Source organism: Salvelinus sp. IW2-2015, linkage group LG1 (assembly GCF_002910315.2).
Source record: "Salvelinus sp. IW2-2015 linkage group LG1, ASM291031v2, whole genome shotgun sequence".
Taxonomy (NCBI): Eukaryota; Metazoa; Chordata; class Actinopteri; order Salmoniformes; family Salmonidae; genus Salvelinus; species Salvelinus sp. IW2-2015.
The window spans coordinates 23,847,746-23,867,640 of record NC_036838.1 but is presented as its reverse complement, the minus strand read 5'-3'; the positions used below and the strand labels follow the sequence as shown (position 1 = coordinate 23,867,640).

Here is a 19,895-nt window from a genome sequence, read left to right as displayed (position 1 = left end):
CCCCCTTCCCCAGCGGGAAAAGGGAACCACCTCTTCACTTCAGTGGACGTACTTAACGTTGAGCCTCAGGAACCAAGAGGAATGGCAGGATCTTTGCTCCTGGAGACACTGGGAACATGTAGGAATAACGTCCTATTGGAACTTTTACCTTTTCCATATCTTTTTTTTTTGTCACTCCTGGTATTTTTGTCCTTCTCAAAAGAGTGAGCTCAGGGATGGACTAGACCAGAGCCCTATATGTGTCCATTCTTATTGGACAATTTTTTTTTCTTTTTCTGCTGTATTTGTATTTATTGGGGAGTTTATTTTTACGTAGGGAGATACTTTGAAGAAAAATCTGGATGTTTGATGAAAGGAATGAGTGACTAACTGTGTGGCCTTTTTTTCTTCATCTTTTTAATGATTATGGTTCATTTTTCAATTCTTCATAAGAAAGGATCATAGGTCATTGTACAACAATGGCAAACATAGACATTTCAACATGTATTTAAACAAACGTCATTTTTCAGCCTATCCCATAGAGAAAGAATTAACTTCAAAATACTATTAGGGCATGTCTCAAATGGCTCCCTACTCCTCATATAGTGCACTACTTAGGGCCCTGGTCAAAAGTAGCACAGAAAGGAAATAGGGTGCCATTTGGGACTCATAGATCTTGTAGAGAGGACAGTGTCAGCCTAACAAACCCCTTTGATTCCACCAGCTCTGCTGTTCCATTTTCTCTCTACTCAAACCAGACAAGGCTCTTCCCTTCCACCTGTTTCTGCATTATACGAGCAACAGTGGGATTAAAGAGTTTTTGGAATACTGGACTCTGTAAATATTTTAAATATTTAAAATGGACAAAATGGAACTTGAGATGACTTGACACCAAGAGACTTCCAACCAACCGTGGAAATACAAGGTGGGATTGTTGGGGTTGTAAGGAAGGACGCAGATGAAACCCCTTGATTTCGTGGAGTAAATGCTTCTAATACAGCAGGTTGGCAAACTCTCGTGTGGAGTTTGCTGAGGGCACATCACATTTTGTTACTCCAATAAAAAAACAATCCAGAAAACTTGAACATTAAATGAGCTCTTTTGTTTCATCTGGATGTTTGTCATTGTTGTTTCTCTTTGAGATGCTGTCTGTTTGAAATAAATGTTTGAACATTGTGTAAATATAATCTGTGTTCAGTAAAGGCCTACTTCATTCCTCACGGTTAGTTTATGTAACATATTGATTGATACAGGATGTGGTGTTGGGTTAGGGGATTTCCCTTCACGTTGTCAAGTATTTGGAAATTAATCCCATTATAAATGGAACGTTCAATAGCATTTAATCACTGACACTGTCTATCAGAGGGGTTAATGTGCATTGGAATTGTTGCATAAGTGACACAGGCCAAGTCCTTACACACACCCAGCCACCCTTGGCTTTCACACCACTTAAAGTCCAATAAACTACAGTGCAGCACATCAAACTTTGTTTTAATGAAAAATGTAATTGAAAAATACAAATTGCAAATTAGCAGCTTCCATTCATGCAATGACAACATATCGACCCCTTAGGGATTACATTTATGAAGTCTCACAATCTGCAGGTGAAACAAGTCTTGACATGTTAATATTTGCTTGATTTGTCATTGACCTTTAGTCAAATTCAGTTTAAAACAGCATGAGGAAGATTTATTGGGCTAGAATTATACATTAACAATTTACCAACATGGTGAAGAATATGGATACTATCACAATGGTTTAAAAAGGAAAATACTAGTAGCTAAATGTAAATAAAATGGTCAGTCATTTGAAGCCATTCACATAACATGGATGTCAATTGTAGATTCTACAATTAAATGTCAACCAATATGTTTTGGTGTAAGTATGCACACTTTGTGTATAATTTAGTACTACTAAAGAGAGTCTGTGTATCCACCTGTTTGTGGGATTGTGTTCGTGTGTGACATTTCTTACAAAGACAATTACACGTTAATGTTTCAAATCTACACTAGAACCAAACAGAGCTACCAGCTGGTTCTCATATTGGGAAATGTTCCTCTTCATGATCTCCTTACAGGAACCCAGCAAACGCTCAAATGCCTGAATGTCTATTACTGCAAAAGAGAGGTGAGGGAGAGAAAGAGGGGGTGTCAAGTCAAATTCTTTAAAAGGCTATTGATCTAGATCCATACTGATCTACTGGGTCTGTATTTATAGTGTCCTTGTGTAAAAGACTAAACTGACCCTAGATCAGCACTCCTGAGACTACTCTGAGGCGCTATGGGCCCGATTCAGACTTCGGAAATGTATTCCTTTCCTATGCACGTCTCAGTAGTTGGTATTCAGATGCATAGCTGCCTAATGCTTTGCAGGCATGGTTCCCTTCACGTGCGCTGAATAGATTTAATTAAACCGCTGGGTTTTCAGTACGTTTAATTCAAATTTTCTCAACAGACTCATTAGAATATATGGAGAGAACAGTTCAGAATGTAAATACACGCATATTTGTCTACTTTTCAGCACCAATTGATACATTTAAAAATACTCTGATCTTGTATATTATTTAAGGTTAGGAAAGTATTTATGAATTATAAAAAATACAAAAATATTTTAGAGAGCCTTTTCACAAAATATATTGGTTTATCAAAAATACAGTGGTTTGATTCAACCTGGAAGTTGCCATATTCAAATTGTTCAATCCATGAAACATTGGAAGGTAAGAAAAATGTACAATAGGGGTTGACCTGAACTTGACCAGTTGCCCTATAAATCTACCCTAATAATCCTCACTTATGGAACTGTGATGACAACGGTCCAGTGGTTGTGAACTGTGCGCCGTCCGCCAAGGCTCCAGGTTCAACTGCCTAAGTATGGTCTGCATTTTACAATGATTCAAATAGGTTACATGTTCCAAATTAATGCAAAGCTTGTAATACGTTAGCCTAATATGATCCACTATTGGTAGCAATCCTCAGGAACAACCACACAAACGTGACAGAGGAAAGAAAGGTAAACTAACGATGTAATGGAATGTTGCAAACGAAGTAACATTAAAGTGACAGTTATAAATGTATGTTGAAAAACTGACCGTGGCTACCGATAGGGGCTAATATTTAAAGGTCATGAACAGTCAAAATCATGTTTTTCATGCAATTGGATGATATTTAGATGAAACCATATGAAAGTATGAAAAATGATTGTTGCTTCTACATGGATAAAGTTTGATCATAAAGTTACTGTTCCCCCATGTCAAAAGGTTGGATTCAGGAGGCGGGATTATTTTAATACACCAATGGTAACATGATATTCTCCGCCTTGTAACCAACATCAGAGAAGGCATGTTTGCGGAGGGGCGGGCGTGGTTTATATAGCTAGATAGCTACTCTACAGTGGCCAAAATTTGGCTGTATGGTATCAGCATATATAATAAAAAATTCATCTGTGGCAAAGAAACAATATACAGTTGAAGTCGGAAGTCTACGTACACTTTAGCCAAATACATTTAAACTCAAATCCTGACATTTAATCCTAGTAAAAATACCCTGTCTTAGGTCGGTTAGGATCACCACTTTATTTTAAGAATGTGAAATGTCAGAATAATAGTAGAGTGTATATACACTCTACTGTATATACAAGTGTATATACACTCCGACTGTATATACAACATTTTGTGGATACCCTTTTTAAATTAGTGGATTAGCCCATTTCAGCCACACCCGTTGCTGATAGGTGTATAAAATTGAGCCCACCGCCATGCAATCTCCATAGACAAACATTGGCAGTAGAATGGCCTTACTGAAGAGCTCAGTGACTTTGGTGCCACCTTTCCAACAAGTCAGTTCGTCAAATTTATGCCCTGCCAGAGCTGACCCGGTCAACTGTAAGTGCTATTATTGTGAAGTGGAAACGTCTAGGAGCAACAACGGTTCAGCCGCGAAGTGGTAGGCCACACAAGCTCACAGAGCGGGACCACCGAGTGCTGAAGCGCGTAAAAATCGTCTGTCCTCGGTTGCAACTCACTCCTGAGTTCCAAACTGCCTCTGGAAGCAACGTCAGCTGAACTGTTCGTCGGGAGCGTCATGAAATGGGTTTCCATGGCCGAGCAGCCGCACACAAGCCTAAGATCACCATGCGCAATGCCAAGCGTCGGCTGGAGTGGTGTAAAGCTCGCCGCCATTGGACTCCATAGTGGAAACGCGTTCTCTGGAGTGACGAATCCCGCTTCACCATCTGGCAATGCTCTGGACGAATCTGTGTTCTGCGGATGCCAGGAGAACGCTACCTGCCCAAATGCATAGTGCAAACTGTAGTGTTTGGTGGAGGAGGAATAATGGTCTGGGGCTGTTTTTCTTGATTCGGCCTAGGCCCCTTAGTCCCAGGGAAGGGAAATCTTAACGTTACAGCATACAATGACATTCTAGACGATTCTGTGCTTCCAACTGTCACAACAGTTTGGGAAGACCCTTTCCTGTTTCAGCATGACAATGCCCCCGTGCACAAAGTGAGGTCCATACAGAAATGGTTTGTCGAGATTGGTGTGGAAAAACTTGACTTGAATGGCCTGACCTCAACCCCATCGAACACCTTTGGGATGAATTGGAACACCGACTGTGAGCCAGGCCTAATCGCCCAACATCAGTGCCCGACCTCACTAATGCTCTTGTGGCTGAATGGAAGCAAGTCCCGCAGTAATGTTCCAACAACTAGTGGAAAGCCTTCCCAGAAGAGTAGAGTCTGTTATAGCAGGAAAGGGAGGGACCAACACAACATGGGAGGACCACACAACATGTCATCGCGTGACTCCAAATGTACTTCGATTTGATGGTTATTATATCAATATTTACGCATAAAAGCGTTTCCATTGACATTTCTCTAATAATTAATTTTACCGACACAAAAATCTCTCGCCTTGTCTAGCGTATTTTGTTTTGTTGACATTTAGAACGTTTACCAAATAGAAAAATGTTTCCGTCAGGCAGGTAATTAAATATTTTATCCGTTATTTACTTTACTCACATGAAAAGGTTAGATGGAAACCAGGTTATTGCTTTGTGTATCACCAAATTAGCTTGAGAGGATTATACTGCAACACTGCTCACTGTATCCAAATTTCTTGGCATAGGCGTTTCAAACAGCTGTCAGTCAAGGCGAGCTCATGACAATAAACTCCCTTCCCACTCAGCCTGTCTTTTCAAACTTCCTGGTAGTTTTCGCATTTCCATTACCCCAAAATATTATGGATGATATTTTAGTCACTCAAAATGCTATTTTAAATGGGAATGACTGTTCGGGACGTTTAACACGATACAAATCGTACAAAATACAGTTACAATTAAAATACAATTAAAATATTCTAGAAATCATAAATCAACTCGGTAGGTTTGGCGCTATACTATAATTTGCATATGGCTACAGAAGCCTATAGCTTGGGTCTCCACATTTCATATCTGCAAGTTATAAGGCCAACATTTCATAAACTCTACTGTGGAAAAGGTGATATGTTGATATGCTTCAGTTTGCTGCTATGTGACTGGTTTCACATTTGTCTCCAGTGATCATAAGGTGACATAGATAAAAAAACATTTGTCATTTATATTTACAACCCCCTTATCCAAATGGCTTTCTAATTTACCTAGTTATTATCAATAACTCTTATCAATTTGTAAATTAGAGTGCATGGAGAATGGCAGCAGTTGAAAAAGTACTCAATTGTCATACTTGAGTAAAAGTAAAGATACCTTATATTTTTTATTGACGGATAGCCAGGGACACACAACAAATTGCGTTCCAAACACTTAAAAGACACACCCTATCCCCTCAAATTAAGTGAACACTTCTGATGACGTTTGACCGAGTATACACTTGCAGGGCAAGGGGCGAGGGAGGCAGGAATGTTTTTTTTWAAATATATTTTCTTTTGGCGTTTAACAATTTTATTTTTTAGTACAACAGTTAAGTCAACTAGTAACATCTATTAAGAATCCAAAGTGTATTCCTCTTTTGCATTCCATGTGTGGACCCACTTCCAGTAACATCCTAGATGATTCAAAAGTCTGGCAAAGTTACTTCATTGCCCTACAACAGCACTAAGTCATGTGCTTTGAAACAAAACTCCACTTTACAAACGCATAAAATCTGCAGTGGCACAAAGATTAGATTTAGGGTGTGTCTGAAATGGCACCCTATTCCTTATAGTGTACTACTTTTGGGTAGTGTAATAGGATCAGGATGCCATATCAGCCCTAGTTCTTTAAAGAACAAGACTAGCAGATCTCTGAACAGCAAAAGCTGCAATACAACACCTGATGCTGTGAAAAAAGGTGAAACCAATCAATATGTTAACAAACAGTGATCAATAAGTGCTATGAACAGTCAGGTGTGAGATACACGGGGACACTGTTCCAAAGCTGCACTATGGAATAGAGATCATGTCAAGGGCCTATGCACAGCACATGCTTCCTTAAAGGACAACTACGTACACTGCTATTTTTCATTAGGTCAGAAGCTGCAATGACAAAAGCTACATATCCAAAGAAATGGGCTGTGTATGAAACAGTTACTTGAGGTCAAATTCTTGCTTCCTCAGTCCTTTTTTCGTTAATCTCTCAAAGCTTCATTGGTGGTATAAGGACATTACCTTGGATCCTATCCTCCAATGCCATTTGAAAGGAATTGAGGATTTGAAGGCTAGTAACATTTAGACAGCCGTGGAATAGAAGCAACAAGGAGACAAATATCCACATGTAAAACTATAGCAAGTACACTTATAGTAGAGAAGCTAAATTCACAAACTGGGAGAACTTATTTTTCTTCATAAAGTGGGTGGCAGTGAACAAAAATACTGGCCATCAACTAAATATAAATCAATCTTTGGATACGTAAAAAACCCTATAGTATACAATTCCCCTATAGACTGAACTGTTCAGTTTTCTGATGTCTCGGCACCGCCCTCTTTGGTTTCCTTCTTAGCACGCACCTCTTCCAGTTTTTTGTCCTTCTCACTCATGGCTGCCTGAAGGGCCTCCTTGTTTTCTTTGTTAGCCTCCATCTTCTGGTTAAGCTTCTCCTCTGCTATCTTGCTGAAGTTGTTGTTCTCCTCCATGGCTTTCCTTTGCACCTCTTTCTCATGCATCCGCTTGTCAGCGAGGTGTTTCAGAACCTCCGCTTCATGGGACTTCCTCCTCTCCTCTGCAGCCTCTAGTTTCCTCTGAATCTCCTCCAGGGACAGGTCCTTCTTCTTGGGGGGAGAAAGGGGGAACTGTCCCTTGGCGTCTGGAGCTGGAGCTCCTAGGATCACCTCGAACGCCTGGCCAGACGCACGTTTGTCAATCTCCTTAACCAGAATATCTCCGCAGGAAGAGGCCATTTCAGCAGTGGACAGAGTCAATGTACCTTTACAAACAGTGAAACAAATTTCTCCTCAGCAGCCAGACTTTAGCCGCGAATTTTCTGCTCGAGCATGGCCAGTTCGCGCATAAAAAGTCCCAAATGTGGCAGGAATGATTTTTTAATGGTCCATCCTTGGCCGGAATTTCGTCAATCGTTCATCCCRCGATGATTGTGTTTTCAACTTGTGGGTGCTTTATATGCGCTACAGTCAATTATGATTAAATGTCTACTTATATTAAATATATAATTATTAATATATGCCTACTGTATGATAGCTAGCAAATTAATTAGCTAACTAACGTTAGCCTGCCTAGCTGGAACTTCTGAAGGACATTTATTTATTTTTTCTACAATTTCCAAAAGATACCCAAACAAAAATATATTTACTTTTTACGAGACCTGTTTGTGCTGTCATGTGCATTAGTAGCACAATTTATAACTTATTTGCATTCGTTTTTACTTACACTTGTATGTTGACTTCTCCATTGATGTTGTTTTGAAGTTTTCGTTGACTTTTCTTAGCGGATGTACAATCGTCACGAATTGAATTATGGGGATTATACAGTCGCAAAACCGACTAAAAACGAGGGCTGAGGGCCTTACATTGCAAACTTCCCTACCACCCTCCAATATGGCGACGAGGATTCCCCCAAGGGCATAAAATAAGTAGATTGCTCAACTTTATTCATCGTTTCATTGCACATAATCTGACCAATCTGAATCCACGCTTCAAGACTGCTTCGATCACGCGGATTGGAATATGTTCCGCATTGCGTCCAACAACAATATTGACGAATATGCTGATTCGGATCAGAGCGACGTTTCAATGTAGGCAAAGTTGCAATTGACCCGAATGATCGTACCCACAGCAACGATTAAAACATTCCAAACCAGAAACCGTGGATTGACGGCAGCATTCGCGGTGAAACTGAAAGCGCAACCACTGCTTTACCAGGGCAAGGTGACCGGAAGCATGACCGAATAACAAACATGTGTAGCTATTCTCTCCGAAAGGCAATCAAACAGGCTAAGTCCCAGTACAGAGACAAAATCAGTCGCATTTCACCAGCTCAGACAACAGAGGTATGTGGCAGGGTCTACAGTCAATCACGGATTAAAAGAAAACCAGCCCCGTCGCGGACCAGGATGTCTTGCTCCCAGACAGGCTAAACAACTTTTTTTGCCCGCTTTGAGACAATACAGTGCCACTGACACGGCCCCTTACCAAAACCTGCGGGCTCTCCTTCACTGCAGCCGAGGTGAGTAAAACATTTAAACGTGTTAACCCTCGCAAGGCTCAGGCCCAGACGGCATTCCCAGCCGCGTCCTCAGAGCATGCGCAGACCAGCTGGCTGGTGTGTTTACGGACATATTCAATCAATCCTAATCCCGTCTGCTGTTCCCACATGCTTCAAGAGGGCCACCATTGTTCCTGTTCCAAGAAAGCTAAGGTAACTGAGCTAAACGACTACCGCCCCGTAGCACTCACTTCCGTTCATCTGAAGTGCTTTGAGAGACTAGTGCAAGGACCATATCACCTCCACCCTACCGGACACCCTAGACCACATATGTCAGAGTCAAGGCCGCGGGGCCACATCCGGCCGCGAGAAGGTTTTTTACGGCCTGGGATGATCTTGATTTATTATTAGAACGGCCCCGCAGACCGCAGCAAGCCGGCAGCCCGCAGATCTTTTACACGCACCAGATACTACATTTCCCACAATGCAACGGTGACGCACCGAGCAGATAGGCGTTCATTTCAAATTTATTGGCACGCAGTCGTCACCATCACAGTAAAATTAACTTTCAGTATACCCATCAAAAATGGCAAAACGGAAGGTGGACACTGAGAACGGGGTTTCAAACAAGAGTGGGCAGTCGGAGTATGTTCACGAGGTAGCTGGAAAACCTGTGTGGTCTTCTGTGTGGAAAAGGTGTCGGCGGTATGAAAGAGAGTATATCTGAGACGACACATTTGAAACGAAACGACGCGGACGGAAAAACAACAGAGAAAGCTGAACCCATTGGACAAAGGCAAGAAGAGGCAGATGGACAAACGAGGCGTCTACAAATCTCGACAAGGCTCTGTTCAATAAAAGCCAAATCACAAGGCAGGCTGCTGTCGGAGTTTTATTTTGGCAGAAGGAGATCGCTAATAGACAGCCCGGCCATTCGGAGGGGATTTCATCAAAAACTGCATGATTAAAGTTTGAACGAGTTTGCCAGAAAAAAGGCAACTCTTTTAATGTGAGTCTGAGCAGAACACACATGTGCCGAGAGAGTAGACCAGTTGTCTCAATCTAAAAGAGCAGCTTGTGAAAAAGGGAAAAGATTTCATTGCATATTCCTTGGCTGTGGATGAGAGACACCGACATTTCTGACATTGCCCAGTTGTCAATTTTCATCCGCGGAGTGGACTCCAGCCAAGCGTGACCAGAGGAGTTTTTGGCTTTTACGTCCTATGCATGGCACAACTACGCATGATTTGTATGAAGAGGTGTCAAGAGTGTAAATGAGATGGAGCTGCTTGGGAAAAACTCGTGGGTTTGACAACCGACGGAGCACCTGCGATGTGTGGACACAGGAGCGGACTGGTGGCGAAGATACGGAAAAAGATGAAAGAGGAAAACGCGACAGGTGAGCTGACAGCTTATCATTGTATCATACACAGGAAGCGTTGTGCGGTAAAGCCTTGAAAATGGAGCATGTAATGAGATCATCACGCGCACAGTTAACTTTATCAGAGCCAAGAGTTTGAATACCGCCGCCAGTTCAAGCATTTCTGACGGAGTTAGAAACGGAGCATGGTGATTTGCCTTATCACACAGAGGTGCGATGGCTAAGCCAGGGAAAGGTGCTTCAAAGATGTTTGAGCTTCGTGGAGGAATTTGTCTGTTCTTGGACAAAGGGAAAGACACAACACAACCCGAGACGAAATGTTTCTGTGTGAAAGGCTTTTCTGTGTGACATTACGAGTCATCTGAATGCAATGAACTTGCAGCTGCAGGGTCGGGATCATGTCATCTCTGTATTACATGTACATAAGTGAAGGCATTTAAAACCAAACTGACTCTGTGGGAGACGCAGATGCGGAAAGTATTGAGCCACTTTCCCAGCGTGCCAAACCATGAAAGAGAAGCCTCCTACAGTGCGTTCCCGAGCGCAAGTTGGCTGATAAATAGGTATCTGCCGCTGAGCTTTCGACGTCTTGCGACACGCCGATTTGCTGACTTGAAGCACAAAAAAGCAGGTTGGGAACTGCTCGGTAACCCATTTGCTGTTGACGTGGAAAGCTCACACCAAATCCAAATGGAGTTGATTGACCTCCAATGCAATGATGCACTGAGGGCAAAATATGCGGCAGTGGGTCTGCGGAGTTCGCCCGTTTCCTCCCCGACACATATGCCCCAGCTGCGCATCCAGGCTGCTCAAACGTTGTCTTATGTTCAGCACATACCTGTGTGAACAACTGTTTTCTTTGATGAACCTGAACAAACATCACACAGAAGTCGACTTACTGCTGAACACCTCCACTCAATTCTGAGACATTCCTCAGCTCAGAGCCTTACCCCGAACATTGATGAACTTGTGGAAAAGATGGGACCACCAAAGTATCACCCTCAACCTCAAACAAGTGAACATTACTGTGCAATCACATATTTAGAGTTTTTACTCAGTTCAAGTTTAAAAGTTAAAGTTTATATTTGTTTTCACTGCATGTTACTTCTCCTTAAACAAAGTGTTGTTTTTGATTAATAGATTTTTGCACTTTATTTTATTGTATTTCAATCCAATATATTTTAAAAATATTTCAGTTGAGTGGATGATAGAAAATTGCTATTATTGTTTTTTTTCTTTGAAGTAAATTTAGCCCACTTTTGCTAAAATAGAAAATATAGGCTACTGATGGTGCCTGAATACCGGTTTCTTTCATTTAATGTTCATGTTATGGGATTTTTATATAAAGGAAATTTGTCTTTTGTGTCTGTTGAAAATTAAAGATTACTGAACGAGCCATAAGAATATTTGCTTTATTTATCTGATCATATTGGAATATATTGTTAGGTTTCAGTAGGTTCAATTAGGTTCACTAGACTATATGCGTCATTTAAAAAATTTCTCAATGAACATTCGACAGTCCGGCCCTCGGCTTGTAGCTAAATTTTTATTTGGCCCTCCGTCCATTGACTTTGACACCCCTGCCCTAGACCCACTCCAATTTGCTTACCGACCCAATAGGTCCACAGACGACGCAATCGCAACCACACTGCACACTGCCTAACCATCTGGACAAGAGGAATACCCATGTGAGAATGCTGTTCATCGATTACAGCTCAGCATTTAACACCATATACCCTCCAAACTCGTCATCAAGCTCGAGACCCTGGGTCTCGACCCCGCCCTGTGCAACTGGGTCCTGGACTTCTCTGACGGGCCCGCCCCAGGTGGTGAGGGTAGGTAACAACATCTCCACCCCGCTGATCCTCACCACTGGGCCCCACAAGGGTGCGTTCTGAGCCCTCTCCTGTACTCCCTGTTCACCACGACGACTGCGTGGCCATGCACGCCTCCAACTCAATCATCAAGTTTGCGGATGACACTACAGTGGTAGGCTTGATTACCAACAACGACGAGACGGCCTACAGGGAGAGGTGAGGGCCCTCGGAGTGTGGTGTCAGGAAATAATCAAACCGTCACACGTCACAACGTCAACCAAAACAAGAGGAAGATGATTGTGGACTAACAGGAAACAGCAAGGGAAGCACCCCCCTATCCACATCGACGGGTCAGTAGTGGAGAAGGTGGAAAGTTTTAAGTTCCTCGGTGTAACACTCACGGACAAACTGAATTGGTCCACCCACACAGACAGCGTTGTGAAGAAGGCGCAGCAGCGCCTCTTCAAACCTCAGGAGGCTGAAGAAATTCGGCTTTGTCACCAAAAAGCACTCACAACTTCTACAGATGCACAATCGAGAGCATCCTGTCGGGCTGTATCACCGCCTGGTACGGCAACTGTTCCGCCCCCAACCGTAAGGCTCTCCAGAGGGTAGTGAGGTCTGCAGAACGCATCATGCACCGGGGGCAAACTACCTGCCCTCCAGGACACCTACACCACCCGATGTCACAGGAAGGCCATAAAAGATCATCAAGGACAACAACCCCCAAGCCACTGCCTGTTCACCCCCTATCATCCAGAAGGCGAGGTCAGTACAGGTGCATCAAAGCAGGGACCGAGAGACTAGAAAAACAGCTTCTATCTCAAGGCCATCAGACTGTTAACAGCCACCACTAACATTTAGCGGCCGCTGCCAACATACGACTCAACTCCAGCCCTTTAAAAAATGGGAATTGATGGAAATTATGTAAAAATGTACCACTAGCCACTTTAAACAATGCCACTTATATAATGTTTACATACCCTACATTACCCATCTCATATGTATATACTGTACTCTATATCATCTACTGCATCTTGCCATCTTTATGTAATACATGTACCCTAGCACTCTTAAATTATGCCACTTTATGTTTACATACCCTACAGTACTCACTCATATGTATTACCGTACTCTATACATCTACTGCATCTTGCCATGCCGTTCTGTACCACCACTCATTCATATATCTTTATGTACATTATTCTTCATCCTTTACACTTGTGTGTGGTGTATAAGGCTAGTAGTTGTGGAATTGTTATGGGCAGCGTCGTTATGTATGCACCTCGAAGTGGAATTATTCTACTGGATTGTCCGGCAACTAGAAGCACAAGCATTTCGCTACACTCGCATTAACATCTGCTAACCATGTGTATGTGACTAATAAAATTTGATTTGATTTGATTTGATTTGAATTATGAGGGAATTAAATCAAGGTCAGAATACGGCCTATCTGTAGACACACCTCCATCACACCTTCATTTCTTAGATCTCCAGCTATTCTCATGCTTAAATTCGAGGTCAGAATACGCGTAGAGAGAAAGGTGCATAGAAAGGGAATTACGTTTCATTTACGCATGAATACAGTCCATGATCTATTCATTTTTGACTGCTTTAGACAGACAGAGAGCATGACCATGAATATCAATTTTCACGACTGAAGAGTAATGGTTTGTATGTGTGTACATACAACGTACCCAAGCACTTGGTAACTCCCACGGCGTAGACGGATGCTGCACGTGATTTGTTGGTGACCAAAGCCAGCTCTCCAAAGTATTGGCTCCTAGAGCAGCGTGCAATCTCCACCTCTGCATTACCCTGCTGTCCTGCCTTAGTCTAGGTAGGGAGACGTAGACATGATGATGATACTGCTGTACTGATGTAACCGATTCCATAACTCTTAACAATTACAGTTATCAGTTCTTTATCTACCACCCAACCTGATACATTCATTTTACTAGCTGCAAAAGCACGAGCTGCAAAGGCAGGAAAGCCAGCCGTACCACATTCCAAAGAAGCTATACATACAATACATACAGTGCCTTGCAGCAGGTACCCAYAGCAAACTCATTATTTATACAGTAGATCTAACACACCTCCTAGGGAAGGCGAAAAACATGTACACCTACTTTGCTTATTATCATGATCTTCACCTCCCCAGACTCCACAATGTAGAAGCAATCTGCCTTATCCCCCTAAGAGTGCAGAAATGCAGTGAAATCGGCAGTGATACAGTACGAAGTAAAGGAGAATTGTTAGCAAATATAAAAAATGTACAGCAAAAGTYGACAATACCTGTGTTATGATGCACTCCCCATCTCTGAACACTCTCATTCCCACGACATCAACAATCTTCATCCTCTCAGAGAGCTGAGAAAGAGCAAGACGAGGACAGACGATGGTGTGATAAAAGTATAAACCCACAAGCCAATGATCTTTACATGCATTCTTGATCTTCGCATGCATTCTGAGAGGAAAGATTGTTTACAATGGATTCTGTGTGTGCAATGTGATTCATTCGCTTATGGTGTCCTTTGAAACAAACTGCACAGTACACTTTTATTGTGAAGCACTTTAAGATGTTGTGGTCAAATGAAACAGACCTCGAGAGACTTTAGAAGGGGTACACACTCAATGAAGGCTTCGTACATCTTCCTCTTCTTGGCATTGTTTTTCACTATGAGTCTATGAAATGTGGCCCGATCCTAAAACGTACACATACCGGTTACTCATCTCTCACTGAAAAAAAACCCACGTATAAAATAGGATTGTTCGGTCTCCTACTGTGACTCACCAGTCCCCAGAGTGCCCCCTCCTGGATGGCCATGATGGTGGCAGCACGTGGGGTGTTGTACATGAGCGCCAGCTCCCCAAAACTGCCCTTGTTGTCATACTTCCCCACACATTTCCCAACTCCGTCAATCGGCACAATAATATCATACACGCCCCTACAACACACAGAGGTACACAAGACATCAGAGCAATCAGAGGACATCACATTCACATTAGTGGTGGTCAGTGCTGTTTAAGATTAGGGAGGACGTATTTATTTTATGAGCATGGCCTTATTTCTATTACAGCATATTGGATGACTGTCATTCATATTCCATTCACACAGCTCAATGTAAAATCGATGGGTTTCGGCTACTACACGATACTCGTATTTGTCATATACCCATCACGAGGTTGCTAAAACCTAGCCTACAAATGAAAGTTTATAACATAGTTGTACAGGTCAAGAGACAAATTGTAGTAATCAAGGTGACAGACAGTGACACATTCAATACCGCCTTGCATACTCTTGCCTGTATTTAGCTGATGATCTGGGGTGTAAGCATTAGTCCAAAATGAGAGTTTCTATTGTACAAATTCAGGTAGGTCCCTCCCCGCTTCGTTCTCTTTGCTTCTGTTTAAGAAACATTTTGCAACAAAATCGACACAATAAATACACCCCTGATCAGCCGCACACTTAGTTAACTATCATAGCAGCCACATACAAACAGCATGATCACTTTGCTCGTTAATTCCTTCGTGCATCTATGGGCTCTCCTATCACCTTTTCCCTACGCTTTTTGATTTCAGTGCACAACACAACAGCTGTCTATAACCAGCCGCAAAAACCTCTCGAAGCCAAACTTTCATACCATAACCACTAACCGCTACACAGCCTACATTGTTGTCACCATATTAACGTTATAGTCGACAAACTAGAGCTACTGCGTTTGTAAACCCACAAGCCAATTAATGCATACAATCACGCAGTACAGTGTACAGCAAGCAGTTTAGCAGTTACACAGGCAGTGGCAATACATTTCTAAAACCGAAAGCTTATCTTGTCTTGAAAGAGTTGCAATGTTGGATAGCCTTAGTCAGCTAGCTAACACAAATAGCGGTCATCTCTGTTTGAGTCAGGTTGTGAGTAGGCTAAATTAGCTGCATTAGCTAAGTAAGTAAAAAGTAAACTAAGAAGAAAAACATTACAACGAAATATAGCTAGCTCTCTCTCTGCTGCTTCTTAATTGTTGAAGAAATTMATTTGTCAAAACTGTTCAACTATTCTCTTTCTCTCTTTGAGTCAACTACTCACCACACTTCATGCACTGCAGTGCTAGCTAGCTGGAGCTTATGCTTTCAGTACTAGATTCATTCTCTGATCCTCTGATTGGATGGAGTCAATGTACCCAGAGGAGGACAGAAAATAGCTTACATGGTGCTACCCTAGAGGGTGCTTTTGAGGCTACTGTAGACCTTCATTGCCAAACAGTGTTTTAATCAGTTATTTGGTGACGTGAATAAAACACACACACACACACCTCTCTATGACATAGAAGTTGTCTCCGTTGTCCCCCTGGTCTATGATGTGCTCCTGTGGTTTGACCAATACCTCAAACATGCCATCCAGCACCTCTGAGAACTGCTCCTGAAAGAGAGAAACAACACTCATACATTAGAAGATGTATGTTGTGTGTGTGTGTGTGTGTGTGTATGTGTGTGTGTGTGTGTATGTGCATTCTAAACTGGGACACCCAGCAACAAGCATCACCCAAATATACTGAACAAAAACAATTTCAACGATTCTACTGAGTTCCAGTTCATATAAGGAAATCAGTCAATTGAGATGAATTCATTTGGCCTTAATCTATTGATTTCACATGACTGGGCAGGAGCGCAGCCATGGGTAGGCCTGGGAGGGCATAGGCTCACCCACTGGGGAGCAAGGCCCAACAAATCAGAATTAGTTTTTCTCCACAAAAAGGCTTTATTACAGACAGAAATATTCCTCAGTTTCATCAGCTGTCTTGGTGGCTGGTCTCAGACGATCCCGCAGGTGAAGAAGCCGGATGTGGAGGTCCTGGGCTGGTTAAATGTGGTCAGCGGTTGTGAGGCCTGTTGGACGTACTGCCAAATTCTCTAAAACGACGTTAGAAGTGGCTTATGGTAGAGAAATTAACATAAAATTCTCTGGCAACAGCTCTGGTGAACATTCCTGCTGTCAGCATGCCAATTGCATGCTCCCTCAAATCTTGAGATATCTGGAATTGTGTTGTGTGACAAAACTGCACATTTTAGAGTGGCTTTTTATTGTCCCCAGCACCCGGAGCACCAAGTCTAGGTCCAAGAGGCTTCTAAACAGCTTCTACCCCCAAGCCATAAGACTCCTGCACATCTAATCAAATGGCTACCCAGACTATTTGCATTGCCTCCTGCCCCCTCTTCTAYGCTGCTGCTACTCTCTKTTATTATCTATGCATAGTCATTTTAATAACTCTACCTACATGTACATATTACCTCAATTACCTCGACACCGGTGCCCCTGCACATTGACTCTGTACTGATACCCCCTGTATATAGACCCACTATTGTTATTTACTGCTGCTCTTTAATTATTTGCTGTTCTTATCTCTTAAAACTGCATTGTTTGTTAGGCGCTTGTAAGTAAGCATTTCACTGTAAGGTCTACACCTGTTGTATTCGGCGCGTGTGACAAATGCAATTTGATTTGAAGGTGCACCTGTGTAATGATCATGCTGTTTAATCAGCTTCTTGATATGCCACACCTGTCAGGTGGATGGATTATTTTAGCAAAGGAGAATTGCTCACTAACAGGGATGTAAACAAATGTGTGCATAGAATTAGAATTTGAGAGAAATAAGCTTTTTTTGTGCGTATGGAAAATGTTTGGGATCTTTTATTTCAGCTCATGAAACATGGGACCAACACTTTACATGTTGCATTTATATCTTTGTTCAGTATAAATCAATACAAACTCCAATGTGTTAGGATGACTATTAAGAGAGTGTTTGTTTCGTTCATAACCGAACACAAGATAAAATAACTCTAACAGGAAGACTAACTGTATTTCCTCTTAACTTAGAAGTAACTCTCAATAACAGAAGACAGAGGCTTGAATACAATACTTTACCTGGTCAAGGGTTTTAAACAGTAATATATCTCGGCAGGCGTCCTGGAGTCTGCGACGCTGCTCATCTGATTTGGGGTGTACCACCCTTGGCTCAAAGTCATCATCCTCATCATCGTCTGGGTTGTAGGCCTCCGCACACACTGTGGGGAAGAAAACACAGTGACACACACYGGGGACAAACAAATACTCCCAAAGGGAATGTTGTGACTGTAACACACAAGTGAGAGACAGAAATAAGATTCTTCATACACTGCATATAATGGATGCAAAACCCAATGATGAGGCTCACCAGATACTCTGCGACTGTATTTATTTGGGGTGGGAGGTGGCACTAGAGAAAGAGAKAGATGTTTCAGTGCTGGAAATGAAGTTGGTTCCACTGAACATCAATATTAGTTGTTCTTATGAATCATTTGACACACTTTAGCTTACACCCAATAATTTTTTACCCCTTTTTCGTGATTTCCAATTGGTAGTTACAGTCTTGTTCCATCGCTGCAACTATCTTACGGACTCGGGAGAGGCGAAGGTCAAGAGCCATGCGTTCTCCGAAACACGACCCTGCCAAGCCACACTGCTTCTTGACACACTGCTCGCTTAACCCGGAAGCCAGCCACACCAATGTGTCAGAGGAAACACCATCCAGCTGGCGACCGAAGTCAGCTTGCAGGCGCCCAGCCCACCACAAGGAGTCACTAGAGTGTGATGAGACAAGGAAATGCCGGCCAAACCCTCCCCTAACCCGGACGACACTGGGCCAATTGTGCGGTGCCTCCTGGGTCTCCCGCGACACAGCCTGGGATCAAACCCAGGTCTGTAGTGAAGCCTCTTGCAGTGCCTTAGACAGCTGCGCCACTCGGGAGGCCGAGCTTACACCCAATTCTGTCTAAATATAGTTACATAGATACATCCAACAGTAAATGATTAGGGTAGGGGATGGTACTACTACCATGCCAGATACATTCTCCTTTAACCATTTTTGTCAGAGTACAGCAGCTGATTTATCAAAAGTGGTTGAGACATCCTCAAACAAACGTCCATTATCTCATGTTGCTTTAAATAGGCTACTGAATAATGAAATAAATCAGGACAAATAGCTATTCAGTAGCATCATATCATCTGATAACCTCTGGCAATGGAAGAGAAAATCATATGACTACAGTGGCCCTCACGTTACAACGAGAACCCATTCAACTGGCGTGCAGATGACTTAAAAAGGACTTCATAGTATTATCGAATAGAGACTAATATCATGAGATAATGATTCATTATGCATTTGGTGCGCTTATTTATGTAGCCTATTATGTGTGCAAGTGGGAGCGAGTAAAATGTTATAATAATTAAGTAAAAATGTTATAACAGAAATAAAGAACATGGGAAATTATTTAAATATATTTAATAATCAAATCATGAAGATTATTGTAAAATAGAGATGCAAAATGCCACTCACTATAGTCATCAGAGTCCTCATCTTCATCGGATTCAAACGAATTACTATCAAAAGCCACCCCCTTTCGAGCAGAATTGACCGGGCTGTCTTTAGCATGTTTGTCGTGTTTTCGGCTCTCCTGAAGACGCGTGAAATATTGGATTGCCAATTCAACCAAATCTGTCGGTCTGCGCCGTAGTACCTCCACAGTGTATCCTTGCAGCATGTCCTTCAAACCAACAGGTATCTCGATGCTCATCATAGAACTATGGTAGCCTATAATGATCTTTGACAAGTTAAAAATACACACTTGAGTAAAACAATCTGCCTAATCCATAACAATGGGCCTAAAAAAAAGTATCACATAACTATAAATACATTTACTAAAAACTACCAGTGACAGCTATCAAAATACATTTACTAAAAACTACCAATGACAGCTATCAAAACAGATAAATTGTAACCAATTTACCAACCTCCTTGCAATGTAGCCTTTCGAATATTAGTTATGGTCTGACATTATGCATACTTTGCTAAATGCGCACAGCGCGGTTCTGCCCATTTTAATCCACTCCCAGTCCGCGTCTACTGGTTGATTGACGGGTCTACGGGTTTCCGCATTTAGACTAGAAGCAGCGTATCGGAAAGTATTGACCGGGCGTACTAGGCTATGTCACAACTTTTCAGATCAAATGTAATTCATGCCTGTCTAGGCCTATTGTGTATCAGACCTTGACGG

The 19,895-nt window shown here is 42.2% G+C and overlaps 1 protein-coding gene and 1 pseudogene across 1 annotated transcript; both read right to left on the bottom strand.

The window, feature by feature from the left end:
• Nucleotides 1–242: 242 nt before the first annotated feature.
• LOC111963183 (cAMP-dependent protein kinase type II-alpha regulatory subunit-like) lies at nucleotides 243–19,889 on the bottom strand. Its single transcript, XM_023986462.2, has 10 exons — nucleotides 19,178–19,889; nucleotides 18,017–18,058; nucleotides 17,728–17,867; nucleotides 16,118–16,224; nucleotides 14,599–14,752; nucleotides 14,408–14,509; nucleotides 14,100–14,174; nucleotides 13,934–13,999; nucleotides 13,502–13,640; nucleotides 243–2,093 (listed from the first exon to the last, which is right to left on the bottom strand). Exons 1-10 carry the CDS (start codon nucleotides 19,416–19,418, stop codon nucleotides 1,969–1,971), a joined length of 1,191 nt encoding a protein of 396 aa, XP_023842230.1. The 5' UTR covers nucleotides 19,419–19,889; the 3' UTR covers nucleotides 243–1,968.
• LOC111963287 (stathmin pseudogene) lies at nucleotides 5,890–7,450 on the bottom strand (annotated as a pseudogene).
• Nucleotides 19,890–19,895: the final 6 nt, after the last annotated feature.

Excerpts from the sequence above, each read along its gene's own strand:
- LOC111963183 (XM_023986462.2), bottom strand. The coding sequence starts at position 19,418 with ATGATGAGCATCGAGATACCTGTTGGTTTGAAGGACATGCTGCAAGGA. Across the intron at positions 14,753-16,117 it reads AACTTCTATGTCATAGAGAG|GGGCGTGTATGATATTATTG; the intron begins GTGTGTGTGTGT and ends TGTGTGTTGTAG. Across the intron at positions 2,094-13,501 it reads GGGAGTTACCAAGTGCTTGG|TAATAGACATTCAGGCATTT; the intron begins GTACGTTGTATG and ends TCTCTTTTGCAG.